The sequence below is a fragment of the Pinus tabuliformis genome, chromosome 4_1 (genome assembly GCF_031772625.1).
Source record: "Pinus tabuliformis cultivar Carrire ecotype Pingquan chromosome 4_1, CPIR1, whole genome shotgun sequence".
In the NCBI taxonomy this organism is placed as follows: Eukaryota; Viridiplantae; Streptophyta; class Pinopsida; order Pinales; family Pinaceae; genus Pinus; species Pinus tabuliformis.
In genome coordinates, this window is record NC_142303.1 from 317359632 (window position 1) to 317381530 (window position 21899).

A 21899-nucleotide genomic window follows, 5' to 3' on the forward strand; every position below is an offset into this window, starting at 1 on the left:
TTGATCTCTTGGCTAAAATGAACAACTTGTGGTCTATACTGTTAATTTTTTCCTCCAACTCTTCGAATCTGATGGAATTCTCGTGTTGAGTCCTCCTTTGCCTGAAATATTCAAATGACGTTTAACCTTCTGCCTACTTCCTGCCATGATTGATGAAGTCACTGGAGCACATGCAATGATCTAACATGAACCAAGAGAGATGCAAATTTATGCGACATTATTTAAATGTTTTTTATAGTTATTTAATTTTAATTTATATATATATTTTTAAAATTTTTATTTTGGCCGACATGAGAAAAATTTCAACTTTGATGATGGACGAACACGGTTACACATCATACTGGGATGTAGAATGAGCCTCTTGGCTTAATAATGAGAGTTGCTCCATTTAGTGGCATCATATCAACACAACTTGCAGAATGACCACTCCTAGACACCCTCCTTGGGATCACAAGGGGTAGAATGCCCACTCCTAGGCACCCTTCTTTGGATACCTAATTCGACCATAATCTTAAAATTAAATAATAAATAAATAAATAAATATTATTTAATTTATTTAATTTTTTAAAATTTATAAAATCTTACCAATTTAAAAATAATATATCGATTGATAAATAAATTACTCAACTTAGTGCTGTAAAAGTTTGAAGGTAAAATATTTACATAGTAAAAGATCATTGTATGATATAGTTTTATGAGCATAAGTGTATTTCTACTCCTATAGTTAAATTGATTAATTAAAAATATGAGTCTAGAGATGTGATAAGATTGTGATTCCTTGTTATTTTAAATACACTTTTAAATGAATAAATGGATTTAGTGCCCTAAAAAACCCTTAAGGCACTTAGTGTTTGTAGATTAAATAACTTAAACTTATGATTTTAAAAATTTGAACCAAATTGGCGAGAAAAATGATTAGAAAAGTGTTATTTCGTCTATTATTTAAACTACTAAATCTCTATTTTTAAGAATTTTGTTAATTTTTTTTAAATGTATATATATTTAAGTCATATATTAAATTTTTTAATTAATACTATTAAAATTTAAAATAAAATTATTATCTAATTAATTTTTATAATTTTAATTTCGGAAATGTGAAAGTATAATGAAATAAGTGTTTTAATATATATTGGAATTTATCAACCATTTAATTAATATAATTGTGATAGGTTCAATCAACTTTAATTTCGCTCATTAGTTATTTTTACACAATAATTTGTTATTATATTTTTAATTATTTTTACAAAATATTTTTTTATTTTTATTCAATTTACAAAACACATCTTTCTTTACTTAACTCTCTCAAATCTCACAACGTTACTTAACAATTTTTAATTGAATTACAAAACAAAAGTAGAAAGGTAAAGTATTTACATAGTCTAGGGATGTTACAAACTAAGCATAGTAAGAGTGAGAATCACAATGTTTTATTATGCAATTACACATCTCCTATTTAGTTGTAGAATATGCCTCTCACAATAATTATCAATAATTATTAAGTGGATGGTAGAGTTAACTTCTACAAAATATTTTAGAATATTCTTAATAGTAGTCACATATCAAAGGTTGATATTTATCTCAAAAGTAGTTATTTCATTTCTACTCTTTTAGCCAAATTGATTAATTAAAAACATGAGGCTAGACATGTGATAAGATTGTGATTCCTTGTTATTTTAAATACACTTTTAAATGAATAAATGTGATTAGTGCCCTGGAAAACCCTTAAGGCAGTCAGTCTTTGTAGATTAAATAACTTAAACTTACGATTTTAAAAATTTGAACAAAATTGGTGAGAAAAATGATTACAAAAGTGTTATTTCATCTATTAGTTAAACTACTAAATCTACATGGTTAATAATTTTGTTAAATTGTTTTTTAGATGTATACATATTTAAGTCATATATTAAAATTTTTTAATTAGTAATAATAAAATTTAAAATAAAATTATAATCTAATTTCGGTAATGTGAAAGTATAATGAAATAATTGTTTTAATATCTATTGGAATTCATCAACCATTTAATTTATATGATTGTGATAGTTTCAGTCAACTTTAATTTCACTCATTAATGTTTTTTAAACAATAATTTGTTATTATATTTCAAATTATTTTTACATGATAATTGTCTTTATTTTTAATTTTATTTTTAAAAATTAACTTTTTAACTATCTTTTTTTTTCTTAATGATTTTTGTTTCATTAAATCACCTTAAAATTCATAACAATTCACAAATTTAAATAACTAGAAATTTTACCACATGTTGCAAAGGGAACACCATAAGGCAGTAGCATAGGAAACAATGACATAGAAAAAATAACATAGAAAAAATAAGTAATTTTTTTTATGCAATTTTGTTTCATATGTTATATTCCCCAGAGATATGAAGGTAATGCACAATGACATAGACAGCTTATCAATTATAGTTAAATAAGTAATTTTTTTATGCAATTTTGTTTCATATGTTATATTCCCGGGAGATATGAAGGTAATGCACAATGACATAGGCAACTTATCAATTATAGTTTGTATGAGTATGTACAAAGAAAAACAAAATAGAAGCTTTCTTTAAAAAGACAAATCCCAAAATTCAAATTCACTTTTGCATACTAAATTTGAAGAGGAGGAGATGGTCCTAAATCCTTATATGTTCATCATAGACGTATTGGGAATTATAGTTAGTAAGTCTAAAGGAATGTATATCTAAAACCTCATGTTCAAGAATTGGTGTATGCTCAATAGAATGTACCCAACCCCACCAATTAGAATATTAATAATAAACAGAAGAGTAAGGGAATGGAAAATAAATGAGTAAATCAAATCCAAAGGACTGGAGAGAACTAAAAGCAACAACCTAACAATAAAATTAGGGACAACTAAAAAACTACAAATTGGGGTTAAGGTAATAATCTCCAACCAAAACAGGGAAAGAACAACTTTGCACAAATCAACCTTGCTCCATTTGTGGTATCCATGGAAATTAGGCACAAATCATACTTCTCTATTTGTGGTGTCCATAGAAATTACACACATGATTATCAACTTTTACCTGAGTTTCTTTGCTAGAAAGAAGTTGATAAAGCTCATGATATGGCTAATCAACCTAATAAACCTTCATCATTGTAACCAACTATGTTTTGAAACCATTTTTAGACACAAGGATTTGTATCAACTCTAGAAGTTAATTCTCTTGTTCTATTGGGTATGTAAAATGGGCAATACAACTCTCAGAATCCTTTGAGCTTCAAGAAATGCCACATAAAAAATACACTTTGTTTCTCATAAAATTATATCATAAAAAATATCCTTGATGCTCATAAAACTATATCATACAATGATCTTAGAACACCAACTGCACAAATTCTTCTTAGGATTCTTGTCAACGCACAAATGAGGCAAAGACCAAAAAAAAAGTGATGAAGTAGGTATGCAATATGAAACGAGTCCTCTTATCAAGCTAATATATGGATTTCCCAGCCAATATGGAGCCCTCTAGCTCACAGAGATGGATGGGGCCCTCTCCACTATTGCGTCTTCGGCCACAATTACTTCTCATCTAGGGAGAAAACATAACATTGGGTAATAGTTACTGCATGCATCCTTCTAAAACTTGTAGGGTTTGTCATTGTAGCTTATCATGCATAATGGCTACCATATCACCAGGGAATTGAATTTATGTCAAATATGAATCTCGATGGATTTTTAATAACAATCACCAGTCTGTTTGTGATGATAATCCTTTTCATCTTTATTTTTAATGTTTCTTTATATTTTCAACACACCGATGATGTCACTAGAGAAAATACATTCAAAAAACAACACAACAAATTCTACGCGTTTGAATTCTTAACTGTATACAGTTTCGTTTTTCATGATAATGATAATTATTCTATTTCCCCACCGCCTACATTGGGCTGGATCCTCTCGCCAAAAAAACTTATGTTAGTTCCCTTTTGAACTATTGTGAGTGCATGGGCTAGTTGGTCGCACACATTTTTTTAGACCATTAGTGTTAAACTGGTGATGGAAAATTTATATAGATCTAGAACAAGTTTGAGAGAGATTTTTCGGCGAAAATCACATGAGAAACCATTTGTCGACGCGTTTCGAACCAACCAGCGTGGTTCATCGTCAGGACAAGTTGAAGAAACAGATCCAGCTTAGCAAGTTAAATAGATAGAGCAGAGCCTCCAACGTCTAAAAAGACCAACAGCTACTCTTGACTAGGTACCAAGATCTAGAACAATTTTTATTTTTAGACTCCAAGATACTCAACTTATAGGGGTTGTCATTGCAACTCACCTTTTTTAATTATATAAAATACCCTGTATATACACTAATATACATGTTGATCATCTTAATAGTTAAAGGAAGTAAACTTTTGCTTCAAAATTAGCCTTTTCTTCACCATTCTAAGAAGCCCCCAAAATCCTGTAGCAAGTTAGGCTAGGCACCATGCAATGCAGTGAGACTTGAGAAGAAACACTCTTTGTCCATTAACACAAGATCATATGTTTTTCCTCACTTGAAGTAGTCAACTGCAACCTTCTTAATGTCTTCACAGTAAAGGTTATGCCTTTGAATCACTTGTTATTTTCTATAGAGATGGTCGTGCATCAAATGTCGATATTTTGGTAAGTCGATTATGCCAAATATAAGCATATAAAGCAACTCTCACTCACCAAATGAAATTTAAATGCATATAGAAGTATCATAGACTTTTGAAACAAATGAATCAACACCTAAATTAACTCACTGCATGGAAACATATATACAAACATTGTATAAACAATATATATCTATCTATCTATCTATATATATATATATATATTAGATCTACCTCTATAAAGGAAACAAGTGATCTTAATAATCCTCTATCCATCGCTCTATCATATGCAGAACCTCTGGTTGCTATCTTCACTATTTCAATGCTCTCCACACATAGCAGAACAAAAATTAATCATTTTATGAATGTACGGTACATGGAAATCATGAGCTTTTTGCTCTTTACACATAAGTTCTGTCATTTGAATAAAATTATACCTTTGTCTCTATATCTCTGCCCAAACCCTAATGAGGATCATGGGTTATTAATTTGTTTTGAAACAGGTTGAGGAAATGACAGTGTTGTCCTCATATTTTGTTCTTCTTAACTGTCAAGATTTCTCCAAACATATTGTTGATGAATTGAGTACATGAGAATCAATTTGGACTAAAATGTTGATGTGGCCAACATTGTAATGCACTAAAATAAGCTTGTATACTTAATCCCTTTCTTAACTCTAGCTTTGCAAATACAAATGTCTCCATAAGATTTTTTGAGGTCGATAGAAACATCTATGTGTATTATGTACTATTCAATTTTGATTCATAACAACCTAAATAGGTTGAGCATTGGACATCGACTGCATCACTCTGTTGCCATCAAGTGCCAAAATAATACCTGACTTCAAAATGAAATTGTATATTCAAACAATTCATTCTTAAGTTGATAGTTAAGGTTTTGCGTAATGTAAGATGTCTTCATTTTTTGGCTATGATGATGATATCGAATGATATGTACTCTGGAGGATTTTTAATAGCAACTGCCAGTATGTTAGTGATGAAAATCCTTTTCATCTTCAGTTTGAATTGTTCTTTGTATTTTTAAGGAACCCATAATGTCACTTGAGAAAATCCATTCAAAACAAAACACATGAAATTCTATGCATATGAATGCTTAATTGTATAAAGTGTAGTTTTCATGATAATGATAATTGTTCTATTTCCCCAACCCCATTGGCCGAGATTATATTGATAGCAAAAAATATGTTTGTTTCTTTTTGAACTATTCTGAGTGCATGGGCCAACTAGACCGCCAATGTTTAACCGATGATAGAAATTCTGTACTAATCTATAACAATTCTGATTTTTAGACTACAAGATACTCAACTTGTAGGGGTTTTCATTACAAATCACCTTTTTTAATTATATAAAATACCTTGTATATAGATTGATATAGATGTTGATCATCTTAATAGTTAAAGGAAACAACCCTTTGCCTGGAAATTACCTTTTCTTCACCATGATGAGAAGCCCCCACAGTCATGTAGCAAGCTAACCAAGGCACCATGAAATGCAGTGAGCCTTAAGAAGCAACACTCTTTGTCCATTAACACAATATAATGTGTTATGCCTTGCTTCAAGTAGTTATTTGCAACCTTCTGAGTGTCTTCATAGTGGAGGTTAAGGCTTTGAAGCACTTGTTATTTTCTAGAGAGATGGACTTGCATCATATTTTGAGATTTGGGTAAGTTGGTTATTCCAACCATAAGTAGTAAAAGCCTCTCTCCCTTAGCAAATGAAATTTAATTGCATAAAGAAGCATCATAGAATTCTACAACAAATGAATCAATGCATAAATTAACTCACAATGTTGGCAACATACATACAAACAATGTATAAACAATATCGGTCATATATATATAATCCTCTATCCATTGCTTTGTCATATATATATATATATATATACACACGCACACACACACAATTTCCCCCTGTAAAGAAAACAAGTGAGCTCAACAATCCTCTATCCATCACTTTGTCATATGCACAACCTCTGACTATTATCTGCACTCTTTCAATGCTCTCCACACACAGCAGAACATAACTAAATCATTGTATGAACATGAGGTACTTGGAACTCCAAGAGCTCTACACTCTCTACACTTAATTTTTATCATTTGAAGAAAACTATACTTCTGGCTCTATATCTCAACCCAAACCCTAATAAAGATCATGCGTTATCATTTCAGTTTGAAATTAGTGGAGGAAATGACAATGTTCTCCTCATATTATGTTCTTATTAGCTGTCAAGATTTCTCCAAATAGATTGTCTATGAATTGAGTAAATGAGAATCCAAATTGGACTAAAAATTTGATGTGGCCAACATTAGATTCTAAAATAAGCTTCTATTCTTAATACCTTTCTTAACTCTGACTTTTCAAATAGAAATGTCTCCATATGCTTTGTTGAGGCTGGCAGAAACATATGTGTGTTTTATGTACTATTAAATTTTGATTCATACCAACCTACATATGTTGAGCATTAGAAATCAATTGCATCACTATATTCCCCTCATGTGCCAAAATTATACCCAGCTTCAAAATGCAATTGTATATTCAAACAATCCATTCTCAAGTTGACAATTAAGATTTTGTGTAATGTAAAATGTCTTCGAATTTTGGCTTTGAAGATGATATCAAATGTTATTTTCTATACTAATTAGTTTTTATATTGATTTCTTAAGTAAAATTCTCTTGGATCTGTCAGCATTGTGTTGTTTCCAAAAGATATTTCCATAACTACAAGTAGATGAAATAGTCAAGGAACGTCGATCTTTATCACTTAACTAAATCAACTTGTATAAGAGGCACCAAATTTTTGTAAGTACAGCTACATTTAAAAAAAACGATTTGCAGAGATGAGATTAACTAAAACAACAAATTTTGGATGCTAGTCGTTCAATGGGAAAATGAAGCTCAATTGTGGAATAGAAGAGACTAATAAATTAAATTAACTCATGCAAGAAACATCCTTTATGTCAATATTGCATATTGAAAAACCATCTCTGGTATACATTACAAACTTCAATGTTATTAACATTTAGCATACCTTGTAAGAACTTAGTGACAGTGCAAGTTCTATTCTAGCCCATTTTAATATAAAATTGAAAATCTAAAACAACATTAGTTTCACAAACAAATTTGACTAGAGTGGATAAACAATAAACGAATAGAGATAGACAAGGTGACACAAAAGGAACCCAAATATAAATTTGGGTGGTTCATTTCAATCCTAAAAATATCTTAGGACAAATGTTTTAATGTTAAAGAAGTGATGGACAACCTTTCCCTAATCAAGAAATGATAAGAAACTAACACAAACAAAGGGAATACAAAAATTTGTGTGATGAGCAAAAATAGATTGATTCGCTTTACTATCTTCTCTTGCAGCCATACAGTCTTCCACCAAATTGTTCTTTAATGTGTTAGTTTTTGGGAAATCAAATTTCTTTTAAATACAAGCCTAAATTCCTTCAAATTTAGCTCATGCAAGCGCTAGTTCTAAAGGAGCACTCATTGTACCATTGCCAAAAGATTAAAGATTATATAAAATTTATTCTAAGTTATGATAGATTTTTCCAATGTTTAAAAAATATGAAGAATAATTTTTTTATTTTTATTTTTGTCAACTTGTTTCTGATCCTCCAACCTTGATCTGTGGCTTGAGGAGCCACAACCTAGGGGCATCTTGTTGAAGAATGTGTAACTAGGTTCGGCCTTAATAAGTATGAAATGTATTCTTGTAAATAATAAAATGAAAAGAAATTATAATTGGAGAATGGGTTTCATGCTTCTAAGGTATTTCCTAGGATAAAGAGTCATTTTCATATGTTGAATACACTATGGGCATATTATATCATGTAAATAAAAATGTATTTTGTCTTTAAAGTGTCGAAATACCTCCAAGATCGAGTCGGCCTAAGGAGTTGTCAAGTCGGCCTACATGAAGAACAACGTCCACCCTTGGAAGAGTCTATATAGAGAGAGGAACTCATCCTCCATTACACGCACTCACTCAACTCATTCTATGCGAAGATGAGGAAGAATAATGGTTGAAGAAGAAGGGTAGGAAGAGGAAGTCGAACAAGTCAATGTGCTTGGGCTAGTTCTCTCTCTCTTCTAAAAGTTGAAGTTAGCGTTTCTACACTACGATTATCTCTAGTTCGATATTGAAGGGAAGAGAGAAGGGAAGGAAAGCAAAGGTCACTTATTGCATCTCATTAGCCCTAAGTCACAAGGAAAGGCAAGCGAAGCGAAGAGAAGGTTATTCAAGGGAGATCGAAGTCTCTAAGAGGAAAAGTAGCTGTTGGAGGAGTTGTCGGGAGATAAAATTTCGGATATACAATGGGAGGTTGAAGTCATTTCAACAGGAGGCCAAATTTATCTTGATCTTGGAGGGTATTTGTCTGATTCACTAGGTCCTGATATTCATCAATTGAAGAATCTATAAGAAGAGAAGATATTTAAGGGTTTTCCCCTCAAGAGGAGGGGTTTTTTCCCTGGCTTGCAACCTATATACTGTGTCATTGTTCTTATTTTTTTAGTAGTTTTTTGATGTATCTCACACTATAATAATAAGGAAAAAAGATAATAAACAAAAAGGTATCACAAACACTTATTAAGTTAAGAGAATTAACATACTTACCGCCTTATTGAATTCTCAACACATCTAAGCCGTCAAAATTACTCAAGGATTGCACCCGACCTCGGCCACACCAGCCCTTAGCTAACATGATTTTTTAACATGTCTTCTCCCCTAACAAAGAACACAAACACCTCCCCCATGAGGTTTGATGGAGATTCCCGCAATGTTTGTAGCACTCCTAACCAACTCTAGAATGCCAAACACAACGAACCGACAAACATATAAACCAAATTTTAGACATAATCTGCCATATTGACTGCGTAATGAGTTTCTACTATCTATGAGTTTGGAGCATTGATAACATTGTCCATGGGTTTGGCAGGGCCTCTAAGTTGGCGGGGCTCCACCAACCCTTACCCCCATTAGCATTATAACAAAACTTTAAATAAAACTTGTGCGCCATTGGAAATATAACAAAGCCATAGCCCGATGATAAAATTTTGTAATTCGATGATGGAGGTCATAGGTTCAAGCCCAATATTGGAGGTTGACCTACTGCTAAGCTTACTTTGACTATGACCAATACGTGTCATGTTGTTTGACTGCCACGTGTCTTGCTGAGAGACTTCCACTTGGCCTGCTCTGGCCCCTTTTTTACCTGTTGGGGAAAACTTCAGAGTGAATTTGCTCCCTCATATGGAGGCCATTTTCGAAATCGAACATACCCCCAAAATTAGCGCGATGAGCTGTTTTACTTGGTGTTGGTCTCATGAGCATCTGAGACTGTAAAATTCTATGCATGTCAGGAACTGTTGCTATTTATGACCATCTTGGTCTCAAACATTACATAGCCAACATGACTAGACTCACTCAAGATCCATCATGGATCATTCCTCCCAACTAAAAGACTTTTGGTCCGCCAAAATTTTATTACTATAAGAAATTTATTACAGCATTCATCAGTACATAAACTGTCTAGACCTTATTATAGACTCAATTAGACTTACTGATGTGATGAAAAATCACAGACACATAATTTACATGTAAGGCATGGAATCTGCCCAATTCTAAGTAAGCAAATTTTCTGGAGACTTACATTCTTCCTTGCTAGTTCTCGTTGCTTCCCCTTGGCCTAATTGGGCTACTATCGATTCATGTGGTAGCATTGAACATATGTTATCTGAATGTCCTTTCAGCTTACACTGTGAACAAAATCTCTCTCCTAGGTTTGCAATGATCATCTTCTTGCTCAATTTCTCTAAGCTCTATTTTGACGGTGTTGAGTCCTTACCTGACTTTACTAAAGTATTTCCCAGAATTTTCTGTACCTGTAGAGTCACATCATCCTTTCGGGAAATACTGCTTGTAGCATGCACCTTCTTGTTGTAAACCTTATGCTTATAACATTTAGCTACACAATTGTTGTTACTTCCACAAAAAGTACATGGATAAATCTGTTTAATAAACTTAATAACAAAATTTTGATTGAAAGGCTCACCTTCGGAACATTGTTAGAATGACCCGTTTGTTGACCTTTACCATCCTATAGTTTTTTTGGCATTTACTTAGGATTTAATGACCAACACCGATTTTCTATGTGACTTTTCTTCCCACAGTAGTCACATGTTGATTGGTCAAATCCCAATCCTTCATATTGATGTCTTTCCTGAATAGATATTGGCTGGAGCCTACCTTAGCGATGCTTGCTGAGACCTTTACCTTACTGATATCCCATTCTATTCATCAAATTCATACCAATTCCTTTTGTATGTTTTTGAAAGCTCTAATCTCGAGTTTGCTTGAAACCTCTTCCTTCTCTGTGCTTGAAGCAATTTCCTGAGATGCTAGTACATAAGGAAGTTCATCAGAAGGTGAGGAAAAGGTACCAATCGCTTCTTCCACTGACTATGCTTTTGGAGACATAGATGTATATGAGCTTTCTTCATCCGACTGATGAAGTGGATATGCTTCATTGTCTCCAATTATGGATGGACTTTGTTCTGAGAGACTTCCCCTCTATTTATTTCTCTACATGACTTCAATCCTCACTTGCAGTCTTTATTTTTCTTCTTACAATTATTTCACCGTGCGCCATAATGCAACATTCTCGTGCCAATATTATTGATTGAATTCCTCCAATTCTTGCATCCAACTTTTCTTCATGCGTGTACTCATCCTTGCAATCTGGTTAGAACATGTGCTCTAATTAAAAAGGATGATCTAAAAATGTGTGATCGTCCTCTGACACTTTGAAATATTTTAGAATTATGTCTTTAGTTCATAATTTATCAAGATACGAATAATCGAATTTTAATGAACTTAAAGATGGAAAATATTCAAAGCATATAAAAGTCAATAAAGCAAGAGAAACAACTAGTTGATGACGGAGTTCACCCCTTGTGGGATAGGTCTCCGGGCCTTGGTCAAAGGTGAGGCCGCTTTATTGATCTCGCATGGAAAGTGAGTACACCATTAATCTTTGTCTCTTTTGAGTCAAGTTGATGCCGGAGTGGCAATGTTTCCCTCCAGGAATTTTCGTCCTACAAAGAACTCTCACCCCTGAACTGACTCAATTCTACAAAGAGGTGATTGTGCCTTTATAAGGAGGACTAAGAAGCAACGGTCCTCGTACTCAACTTGATATTAGCAAGCAATATATTGGCTTCAAAAAATCTCTTACATCAACTTCGCCATTCTAGAATGTGTTGTAAGGCATCAATGGCTACTATTCTGCAAGTGTCAACTGCTGTAAATAATAAATTGATTCTTCCCGTGTGTCCGGAGCACCTCAAAACCCCTATTTTGATTTTAAAAATTCTCAATTTTGCTTTCGTAAGACCTCAAAATGCCAATCTCAATGTTTGCTCCAAAGCTAGCTCACAATCCACTTCTACCTCGCTCTAATGCATTGGAAATACATTTATAATGTTTTGAAACTCTAACTTTAGATTTCATTGCAACAACATTGCAAAGATAGTAATCGTTGAAATGCATCCGTGTCATGTGATATTTGGAGCATTTCCAAAGTTTGCAAGAAGATATAACAACAAATCCGCACCATATTAAAATATGGTTCTAACAACACATACCATATAATATGGTTGAAACTTTTGAATCGTCGTTAATAAATACGACTCCACATATCATGGCACAAAACCATAATGCAATTTATATTGCATACCTTGTGTCATCGCATATAACCGTTGCCGATGAGTTTGGCGAATATACGAATCTCCATGGAATATTTCGGTTATAAAACCAAAGTTTGCACTTAGCACTCTGCTCTAGTGCAACCATATACCACCAATTGTATAACAAAGACCCGATGATGACAAGATCTCGTGTAATCAGATATGATATAGTTGTAACCATCGGATAAACATAAGCTCAGTTGAACCAGTAGATGATATGTTTGGGTTCTGCATGGCATATATTTGATAACTATGGTATATGTGTTATAACCAAAGACCGACGGTCTGCCATCCGTGATTGGATAAGACGATTATAATTAGGCCGATAGACTTTCCTTTGAAAGGGACTTTCATCGTCCCTTTGTTTCTCAGGCTTACACGTGTCGTCGGGAATAGAGCGGGCATAACCGCAGAGTTCTGAAAGCGAGCGGTCATACTCGTCGTGTATTCATGGATATTCATGAAGGCGGTTCTGCGGATACTTAATTTTAGTTGGAGTTTGAGAGAGTTTCATGGAGAATCAAGCTTGTCAGAGTCCATCTGTCGTCACGGTCTTCAACGTGGACAGGACGGAGCGAGACACAGTGACGAAGCTGGTACACCAATGGGAGTTGATCACGCCCGCATTGGAGGAGGATCTGTATCGGGTACCCAATTAAAAGGGGGGCAGACGGATGTTCAGCTAACCTTCAATGGAATGTATCTGGGACCCCTCCATGAACTCCTCGACATAGTGAATAAGAGCTTTCCGGAAATGGGCATGGTCAGCAGCGACTGTAAAGAGACGAGCTGGATAGGCTCCATATCCTACACTGCATACACAAACAGGGCCGAGTTATGCAACAGATACAATTCCAACAAAGGTTACTTCAAAGGGAAATTGGATTTCGTCAAAAGCCCTATTCCGCCATCAGCATGGCATGGAGCATGGAAATTCCTGGAAGAGCTGCCTGGAAATTCTTATGTTCTTCTCGATCCTCTTGGGGGTATAATGGATCAAATACCGCCCTCTGCGATACCGTTCCCTCATCGAGCAGGGAATTTGCACTCGATACAGTATCAAATCACGTGGAATGATCCGAGCGAAGATGCAGAGTCAATTGCTTGGATTCGAAGGTTATACCAGTATATGGCTCCTTATGTTTCCAACTCTCCCAGAGCAGCTTATGTGAACTATCTGGATCTTGATTTGGGTGTAGCTCCCAATGGGACGGCCACCGTTGAAGAAGGGAGGTTATAGGGTGAGAAATATTTCGTGAATAACTATGATAGACTTGTGAAGGTAAAGAGTACCATTGATCCTAACATTATTTCCAGAAATTCTCAGAGCATTCCTGTCAAAAAGTGAGAGCCAAGACGACTCGGCGCGTAGTGGGTCTGAATATCGACCGTGCTAATCTAAACGCTTATGGGCTTCTAATAAAATATTTATGAAAGGTAATGGATAGTTATATATTAATATATATCATATTGACTACTGCTCTCTTTCATAATGGATAATTATATATTAATATATATCATATTGACTACCGCTCTTTTCAAGAGAGTGTTTGGCTCTCATTTGTTGGCTTTGATTGTGTTGTGGCCATTTGTTGGGTTTGATGATGTTGTTGCCGGAATGGATTCCGGCGTGGTAGGTAGGACAACCTTTAGATATTTCCCAAAATGTAGTTAGATTTGGACCATGTAAATCCTATTCAAAAGAGGAAGATAGTAATTTGTTGCGTTTGATGATCTTGTGGCCGGAATGGATTTCGGTGTGGTAGGTGGAACAATTTTTAGATATTTTCCAAAATGTGATTAGATTTGGACCATCTAAATTTTATTCAAAAGAGGTTGATATTAAGATTTTATTAATAAAAAGTGTAATATACAGTGTGGCTGGTTAGTATAGTTAGATAGATAAAAGTAATATATGAAATCTAAATTTTATTCAAAAGAGGATGATATTAAGATTTTATTAATAAAAAGTGTAATATATAGTGTGGCTGGTTAGTATAGTTAGATAGATAAAAGTAATATATGAAATGAAAGATGATTAATAATATTTAGGTAAAAGACTTGATAATAGAAATAAGAAAAATAAAGAGACATAATTAAATATGAAAATAATGATATAAATACATAAGAATAAGATGGAAATTAATGGAATTAGAAAATCCTAAAGACGAAATAAAAGAATATAATAAATTGATAAATTATTAATTTAAGGGTGAAGACAGTGAATAATATACTTCTGAGATTGACTAAATTTATATATTCACAATTAAAGTTGTTAGGATGTTTTTCTATGTATAAGGTTTCTCTAAAAATATAAGTCAAATAATGAGGAGCATATGTCATGGTTTTAGTGTAATCAAGACAATATGATGTTTAGTGTTCTTAGAGCATTTAATAATCACATAATTGTTGAGGTGATTATGATGGGTGTTCTTTAAGAAGGGTTTAGATAGAATGATTGGTTTAGACAAAGTAAAATTTACCATAAGAGCGGGGAATTTGGTGAATGCCTTGATAGTAGAATGAATTTCACTGATCTTTCAAACCTTTAAAAAGTTGCTTAATTGCCTTATAAAATTTAAAAATAATATTAATATTCTTCTTTGATATAAATCTTTGAGTATAAATTTAAAAAAATTTAAAATTCATTTGAAAAAAAATAAAAACCAAAATTATATTAACCAATAAATAATTAAAATATACTTTCAAATAATTATTAAAAGTTAAAACATAGATTTAAATTTAAAATAAAATATTAGCTTTTGTTCTTTATTCATGTCACTTGAATCCACAATCAAAAACACATTGATTGATGCTGAACTTTTTTCCATGGTTGAAAATTGCATAAATTCTATGAAAGTTACCTTGTGCTTACGAGTCACGACTGCTTAAGTGCCTTTATGCCCCCAAAAGAAAACGGTTAATTTTTTTTTAACCTATTAAATAAACCAGTCAGTCTGTTTCGTTCTTTACATTGGTCACTTGAATACTTGACAGTATTGAAAGTATTGAAATCTATAATAAACGATTGTAAGTATTAATTGATTGTTCGCAATATTAATTAATAGTATACATATTTGTTGATATTATATATATATTTTTAATTTTAGTGTCTATAAATATTTTTTTCTCTGATGATTATATTTAAAACTTTATAAAATTTGTTATTAAATCATTGGAAAAGAAAATTAAAATTGATTTTTAATTTTCAAATTATTTAATTTAATTAGGCTGATAGGCCTTCCTATGAATGAACATAGTCATCAATTTTTTCATTCTTTGATTGACATTTGTTATATGCTTTTCTGTTTGACATCTGGCAGTAAAATATATATTTTTGACATCTGGCTATATTATTTATGTTACTGATTCATTGTCCCTCGCCGCGCATCGCATCTGGCAAGCATGCATTGAACTTTGACTACTTTTCCCAATATCAGTTGAGTTGCCTTCTTTTCACCTCCGAGTTTTGTTCTGCATTGCAACACTTCTATGGTCTTGATTGGTTCTTTAGCTACATGGGTTAAATCTTGTACTAGAGATTGTTGTTGACACTCTCGCAATTCTGCACACGTGACAAACCAATCATCTCCCAATCAAACGACCTTATTATCTGGAGTGATACCTGATTAGTACGGCCTTGTATTGTTGATGTAGGGTTTGCTCCATTCTCGCTGAGTTTTCTTTGCTCTACAAAATAAATCATTTACCCATCTGTTGTGGCCATGGATAAAGTTGGGCTACACGGCTAACTGTATTGTTTTTGGAGTATTTCTGGTTTTGTTGTAGAAACCTTGAATTCATACAATTCACATATTTGGGGGAAATATTGATTTCTACATCTTTGGGTAAATATTAATTTCTAATGAAGCCTACTCCAGTATTCAGAAGATAGAGGGTATAGTTACCACTGTGTTCCTTTGAATGGAATGATTTTCGGTTGTAATTGTTGTAGTGGGCTGACATGTTAATAGATCTACAGAAAGCTTTGATGCGGTTGGAGGTGAAGAATTGTGGTAAATTCAAGCATGTCATTTTTTCTTTTGCATCTTCAAGATGGGTTTCTGAGCAAGATGAGTTCTTCTCAAGCGAGCGTGTTCGAAGATATCTACATGGATCTTTGGACATGGTCTTCAATTCTCTAAATTGGCAATTGGCTCCATGCTATGTTTGCATCTTCAAGATAGGTTTCTGAGCAAGATGAGCTCTTCATTTCGTCATTTTTCCAGGGGAGCGTGAATCATTTCTTGATTGCATATCTGCTTCTAATCAGCGGATATGTCTAAATGTCTTCCTTGCCATTTATTGCACTACAGTAACTATAGAGGTGATTTCATCCTCTCCAACTCGTCTGGGTCGCCTTCTATGAGTCAAGACATATAATGAATGTATATGAATCAACACATATCATGAATGTCTACTAAGGTGGCATGCAGGTTTTGTAAGGGTTGCCTTTTATGATTTAGAGAGATGTCTGAATATCTTGCTCACCCTTTCTCTTAAATGAAGAAGGCGGCATGCAGGCTTTTATATTTTATATTTTATTGTGAAGTTACTTGTGGCTTCCTGCGGGTTGATTTTCCCATGCTTTAAACCTGTAAGATCATTGGACTGTCATAGCTCTTGGCGTGCATGTTATTGTTGTATCTATGAATGGGTTTTTCTACTTCTTGGCTTCGATCATGACCATTTGGGGTGGCCTTTTGCACTGATTTCCATCTGCCTTCATCATCATGAGCTAGAGAGTCTATGATGTGTTTTGTCTTATAAGTTGGCATGTGTTCTATTTGATCATTCTTTTGTGTCTTCGATCATGGTTTCAGTATTCCTGGATATAGTGACAATGCCAACGGCTCCTTTCTCCTCCAATTGAGGTGTTATATTTGTTAAAAGATGTTCAGATTTTCTCATTTTATCATGAGATGAATCAGTTGGGATAATGAAATGAATGAGTTGCGATATCGATTTTATGTTGTCCTTCATGAAACGTTGTTCAAGTCGGCATCTTTGAGACTTTCCAATATATCACTGCTTCACTTCATTAGCTGATCTGAATAGTGTCCAGTGTGTTGTTCCTCCTTTCAAGCGTGTGTGTTCATGTTTAGATGGTTGTCTTTCGGCATGGTTGTCTTTAGGCGAGCGTGCGTGTTCATGTTTAGATGGTCGTCTTCAGGCGAGAGTGAGATCACAATCAGGAAGGCATCCATGGGGAAGAAGTGCTTCTATTATTCTTGCTACATGTAATGTTAGCAATGATTTGGTATTTTCTTATTTTTGTTTTTGCCTTCCGGCCTCCTAATTTGGCATTGACCATGGTTTTTTAACGTCTCTATAGACATGGTCTTTGGAATGGCTGTGGTCATTTAATTTCCAACTTCTAAGTTCTCCCTTTGACATTTAAGGTTTGTAATGTCATATTTAGCATGGTTTTGAATATTATATTTTGACTTTCTAATCGCAATATACAATTATGGTTTTCAAAGTAGTATCATTCTATATATGTATATTATTCTTTAGAAAATATAATAATAATATCATGGTTTCTAATGGAATTAACTTTTTAATAGAAATATATCAACATGTTTTCTGATATTATGTTTTGACTTTCTAAATGCAATATACAATTATGGTTTTCAATGAAATACATTGGTAGGGGATAGTCATGGTGGTTATTGCCTTGGTCACTAGCAAGCTTCGTATATGCTTGGCCATCTATAGAGGTTTCTTGATTTTGGGTAATAAACTTACTCTAAAATGAAATAAGACATTCAATGTGTTCCTTGTAATATAGATATAAACAAAACATCTAAAGAAAAGTAATTGCACAATGATCCAGTCCAAGAAAACAAGGTTTTCCACAAACCAATTAAGCCTTTCAACTTTTTCAGCTTATTTTCTTATATCAAACATTTGTGCAAGGTTTGAACCAATTAACATTTCATTGAGTATGTATTTACAAATCAATGATTTTGGGATCAAATCCCACAAAGCAATTCTATACCTGCTCTTCAAATTCCTTCAAGCTTTTGAAAGTAAAACCAATGAATTGTCAATATAATTTTACCATAATAAAAAACATTCAGAAAGCCCTTAGCCAGCTCAAATTGCTCATCCGTTAGGCTTGAACCAACATCTCTTCTAGAAAAATTCAACAATTCCAATTTGATAATCCTATCGGCCTCTCTTTGTACCTTTTGGGACAATTGCTAGTAAATGTAACCTTGTAATATGAGCGTATGAACTCCGATAGTTATGTAACTCCCCTTGACGGGTTGGAAAACATTGACAGTGGAATATTACTCCGACCCATGGCATATATCAAATATAACCGAAGTTTGACATAGCTCATTGCAGAATATTCATGATATACGATTTGACTTTGGAATATGGCGTTGTCATAATATTTCTCCGCGCCGAGTTGGGTGGAGACTCCCGCGATATTTGGAGCGCTTCTAACCAACTCCGGAATGCCAAATACAATGAACGGATGGACGTACCAAATTTTAGACATACTCCACTATATCGATTGTGTGTTGAGTTTCTGCTATCCATGAGTTTGGAGCGTTGATAACATTGTCCGCGGGTTTGGTGGGGCTTTCAAGTTTTCGGGGCTTTGCAAACCCTTATCCCCATTAGCAATAGAACAAAACTTCAAATAAGACTTGTGCTCCAATGTAAATAAAAAAAAGCCATAGTATGATGGTAAGATTTTGTAATGCGATGATGGAGGTCGTGGGTTCGAGCTCGATCTTGGAGTTTGACCTACTGATGAGTTGAATTTGATTATGATCGCCACACGTCCTAGTGTTTCACTGCCACATGTCTTGCTTAGAGACTTCCACTTGCCCTGTTGTGGCCATTTTTTTACCTGTTGGGAAAAACTTTAGAGTGTATTTTCTTCCTCACTTGCCCTGTTGTGGCCCCTTTTTTACCTGTTGGGGAAAAACTTCAGAGTGCATTTTCTCCCTCATATGGAGGCCATTTTCGAAACCGAACATACCACCAGAATCAACACGATGAGCTCTTCGAATTGGAGCTCATCTCATGAGAATTTGAGACTGTACAATTATGAGCATGTCGACAACTGTTTCTATTTATGACCATCTTGGTCTCAAACATTACATAGCCAACATGACTAGTCTCAATCAAGATCCATCCTGGATCAGTCAGTTATGCCAAACATAAGCAGTAAAAGCCTCTCTCCCTCAGCAAATGAAAATGAAATGCATAAATAAGTATCATAGAATTCTACAACAGATGAATCAACACTTAAATTAACTGACTACGTGGCAACATACATACAAACACTTTATAAAAAATATAAGATATATATATATATATATATATACATACATTGGATTTGCCCCTGTAAAGAAAACAAGTGAGCTCAACAATCCTCTATCCATTACTTTGTGATATGCGCAACATCTGATTATTATCTCCACTCTTTCAATGCTCTCCACACACAAAAGAACATAACTAAATCATTGTATTAACATAAGGTACTTGGAACTTCATGAGCTATGTGCTATCTACACATAATTTTTATCATTTGAAGCAAACCATACCTCTGACTCTATACATTGGATCTGCCCCTGTAAAGGAAACAAGTGGGATCAACAATCCTCTATCCATCACTCTGTGATATGCACAACCTCTATTTATTATTTGCACTCTTTCAATGTTATCCACGCACAAAAGAACATAACTAAATCATTGTATGAACATAAGGTACTTGGAACTCCATGAGGTATGTGTTATCTACACATAATTTTTATCATTTGAAGCAAACTATACCTCTCACTCTATACCTCTTCCCAAACCTTAAGGAAGATCATGGGTTATCACTTCGGTTTGGAGTTAGTGGAGGAAATGACAGTGTTCTCCTCATATTCTATTCTTATTAGTTGTCAAGATTTCTCCAAATAGATTGTCGATGAATTGAGTAAATGAGAATCCAATTTGGACTAAAATTTTGATGTGGCCATCATTAGAATGTGCTAAAATAGGCTTGTATTCTCAATCCCTTTCTTAAATCTGACTTTCCAAATAGAAATGTCTCCATATGCTTTATTTAGGTTGACAGAAACATCTATGTGTTTTATGTAATATCCAATTTTGATTCATACCAACCTACATATGTTGAGCATTGGACATCGAGTACATCACTATGTTCCCATCATGTGCCAAAATTATACCAAGCTTCAAAATGAAATTGTATATTCAAACAGTCCATTCTGAAGTTAACAATTAAGGTTTTGTGTAATGTAAAATTTCTTCGAATTTAGGTTGTGAAAATGATATCAAATGCTATTTTATGTACTAATTAGTTTTTATATTGGTTTCTTAAGTAAAATTCTCTTGGATATGTAAGCATTTTGTTATTTTCAAAATACCTTGCCAAAACTGCAAGTAGATGAAATAGTCAAGGAATGATGATCTTTATCACTGAACTAAATCATCTTGTAACAAAGGAACCAAATTTTCGTAAGTACAGAAACATTTAAAAAAAATGATTTGCAGAGAAAATAGATTAACTAAAACAATAAATATTGGACGCTAGTCATTCAATGGGAAAATGCAACTCAATTGTAGAATAGAAGAGAATAATAAATTAAATGAACTCAAGAAAGAAACATCCTTTATGCTAATATTGCATATTGAGAAACCATCTTTGATATACAATACAAACTTCAATGTTTTTAGTATTTAGCAGACCTTGTAAGAACTTAGTGATGTTGCAAGTTCTGTCCCAACCCATTTTAATAGCTATAATACAATTGGAAATCTAAAACAACATTAGTTTTCACAAACAAATTTGACTGCAGTGGACAAACAATAAACAAATAGAGACAGACAAGGTGACACACAAGGAACCCAAATATAAATTTGGGTGGTTCATTTCAATCCTAAAAATATCTCAAGGCAAATGTTTTAATGTTAAATAAGTGATGGAAAACCTTTCCCTAACCAAGAAATTAAAAGAAACTGACACAAACAAAGGGGATACAAAAAATTGTGTGATGTGGTAAAAGAGTTTGATTCACTTTATTATCTTCCCTTGCTGCTATACAATCTTCCACCCAATTTCTCTTTAATGTGGGAGCTTCTAGGAAACCAAATTTCTTTTATATACAAGACTAAATTCCTTCAAATTTATCTCATGCAAGAGCCAGTTCTAAAGGAACACTCATTGTACCATTGCCAACATATTAAATATTATATAAAATTTATTCTAATTTATGGTATATTTTTCCACTGTTTAAATAATATGAATAATAATTTTTTTTTGTCAAGTTGTATGTGATCCTCCAAGCTTGATCTATGGCTTGAGGAGCCGCAACACAAGGGCATCTAAGCCATCAAATTCACTCAGGGATTGCACCTGGGCTGGGCCATACTAGCCCTTAACTAACTAGATTTTTTAGTGTGTCTCCTCCCCTAGCACGGGGCACAACCACCCCCTGTGAGGTTTGATCCTAGGTCACCTTGCTGACAAGGCCCATCTTGATCCAAGAGGA

General features: G+C 33.7%; 1 protein-coding gene across 1 annotated transcript; it reads left to right on the top strand.

The window, feature by feature from the left end:
• The first annotated feature begins 12838 nt into the window (after positions 1-12838).
• On the top strand, positions 12839-13672 carry LOC149175566 (berberine bridge enzyme-like B). The gene has a single exon (XM_089421170.1). The coding sequence runs from the start codon at positions 12839-12841 to the stop codon at positions 13616-13618; it is 780 nt and encodes a 259-aa protein (XP_089277296.1). The 3' UTR covers positions 13619-13672.
• Positions 13673-21899: the final 8227 nt, after the last annotated feature.

Coding starts and splice junctions, on each gene's coding strand:
- LOC149175566 (XM_089421170.1), top strand. CDS start 12,839: ATGAAGGCGGTTCTGCGGATACTTAATTTTAGTTGGAGTTTGAGAGAG.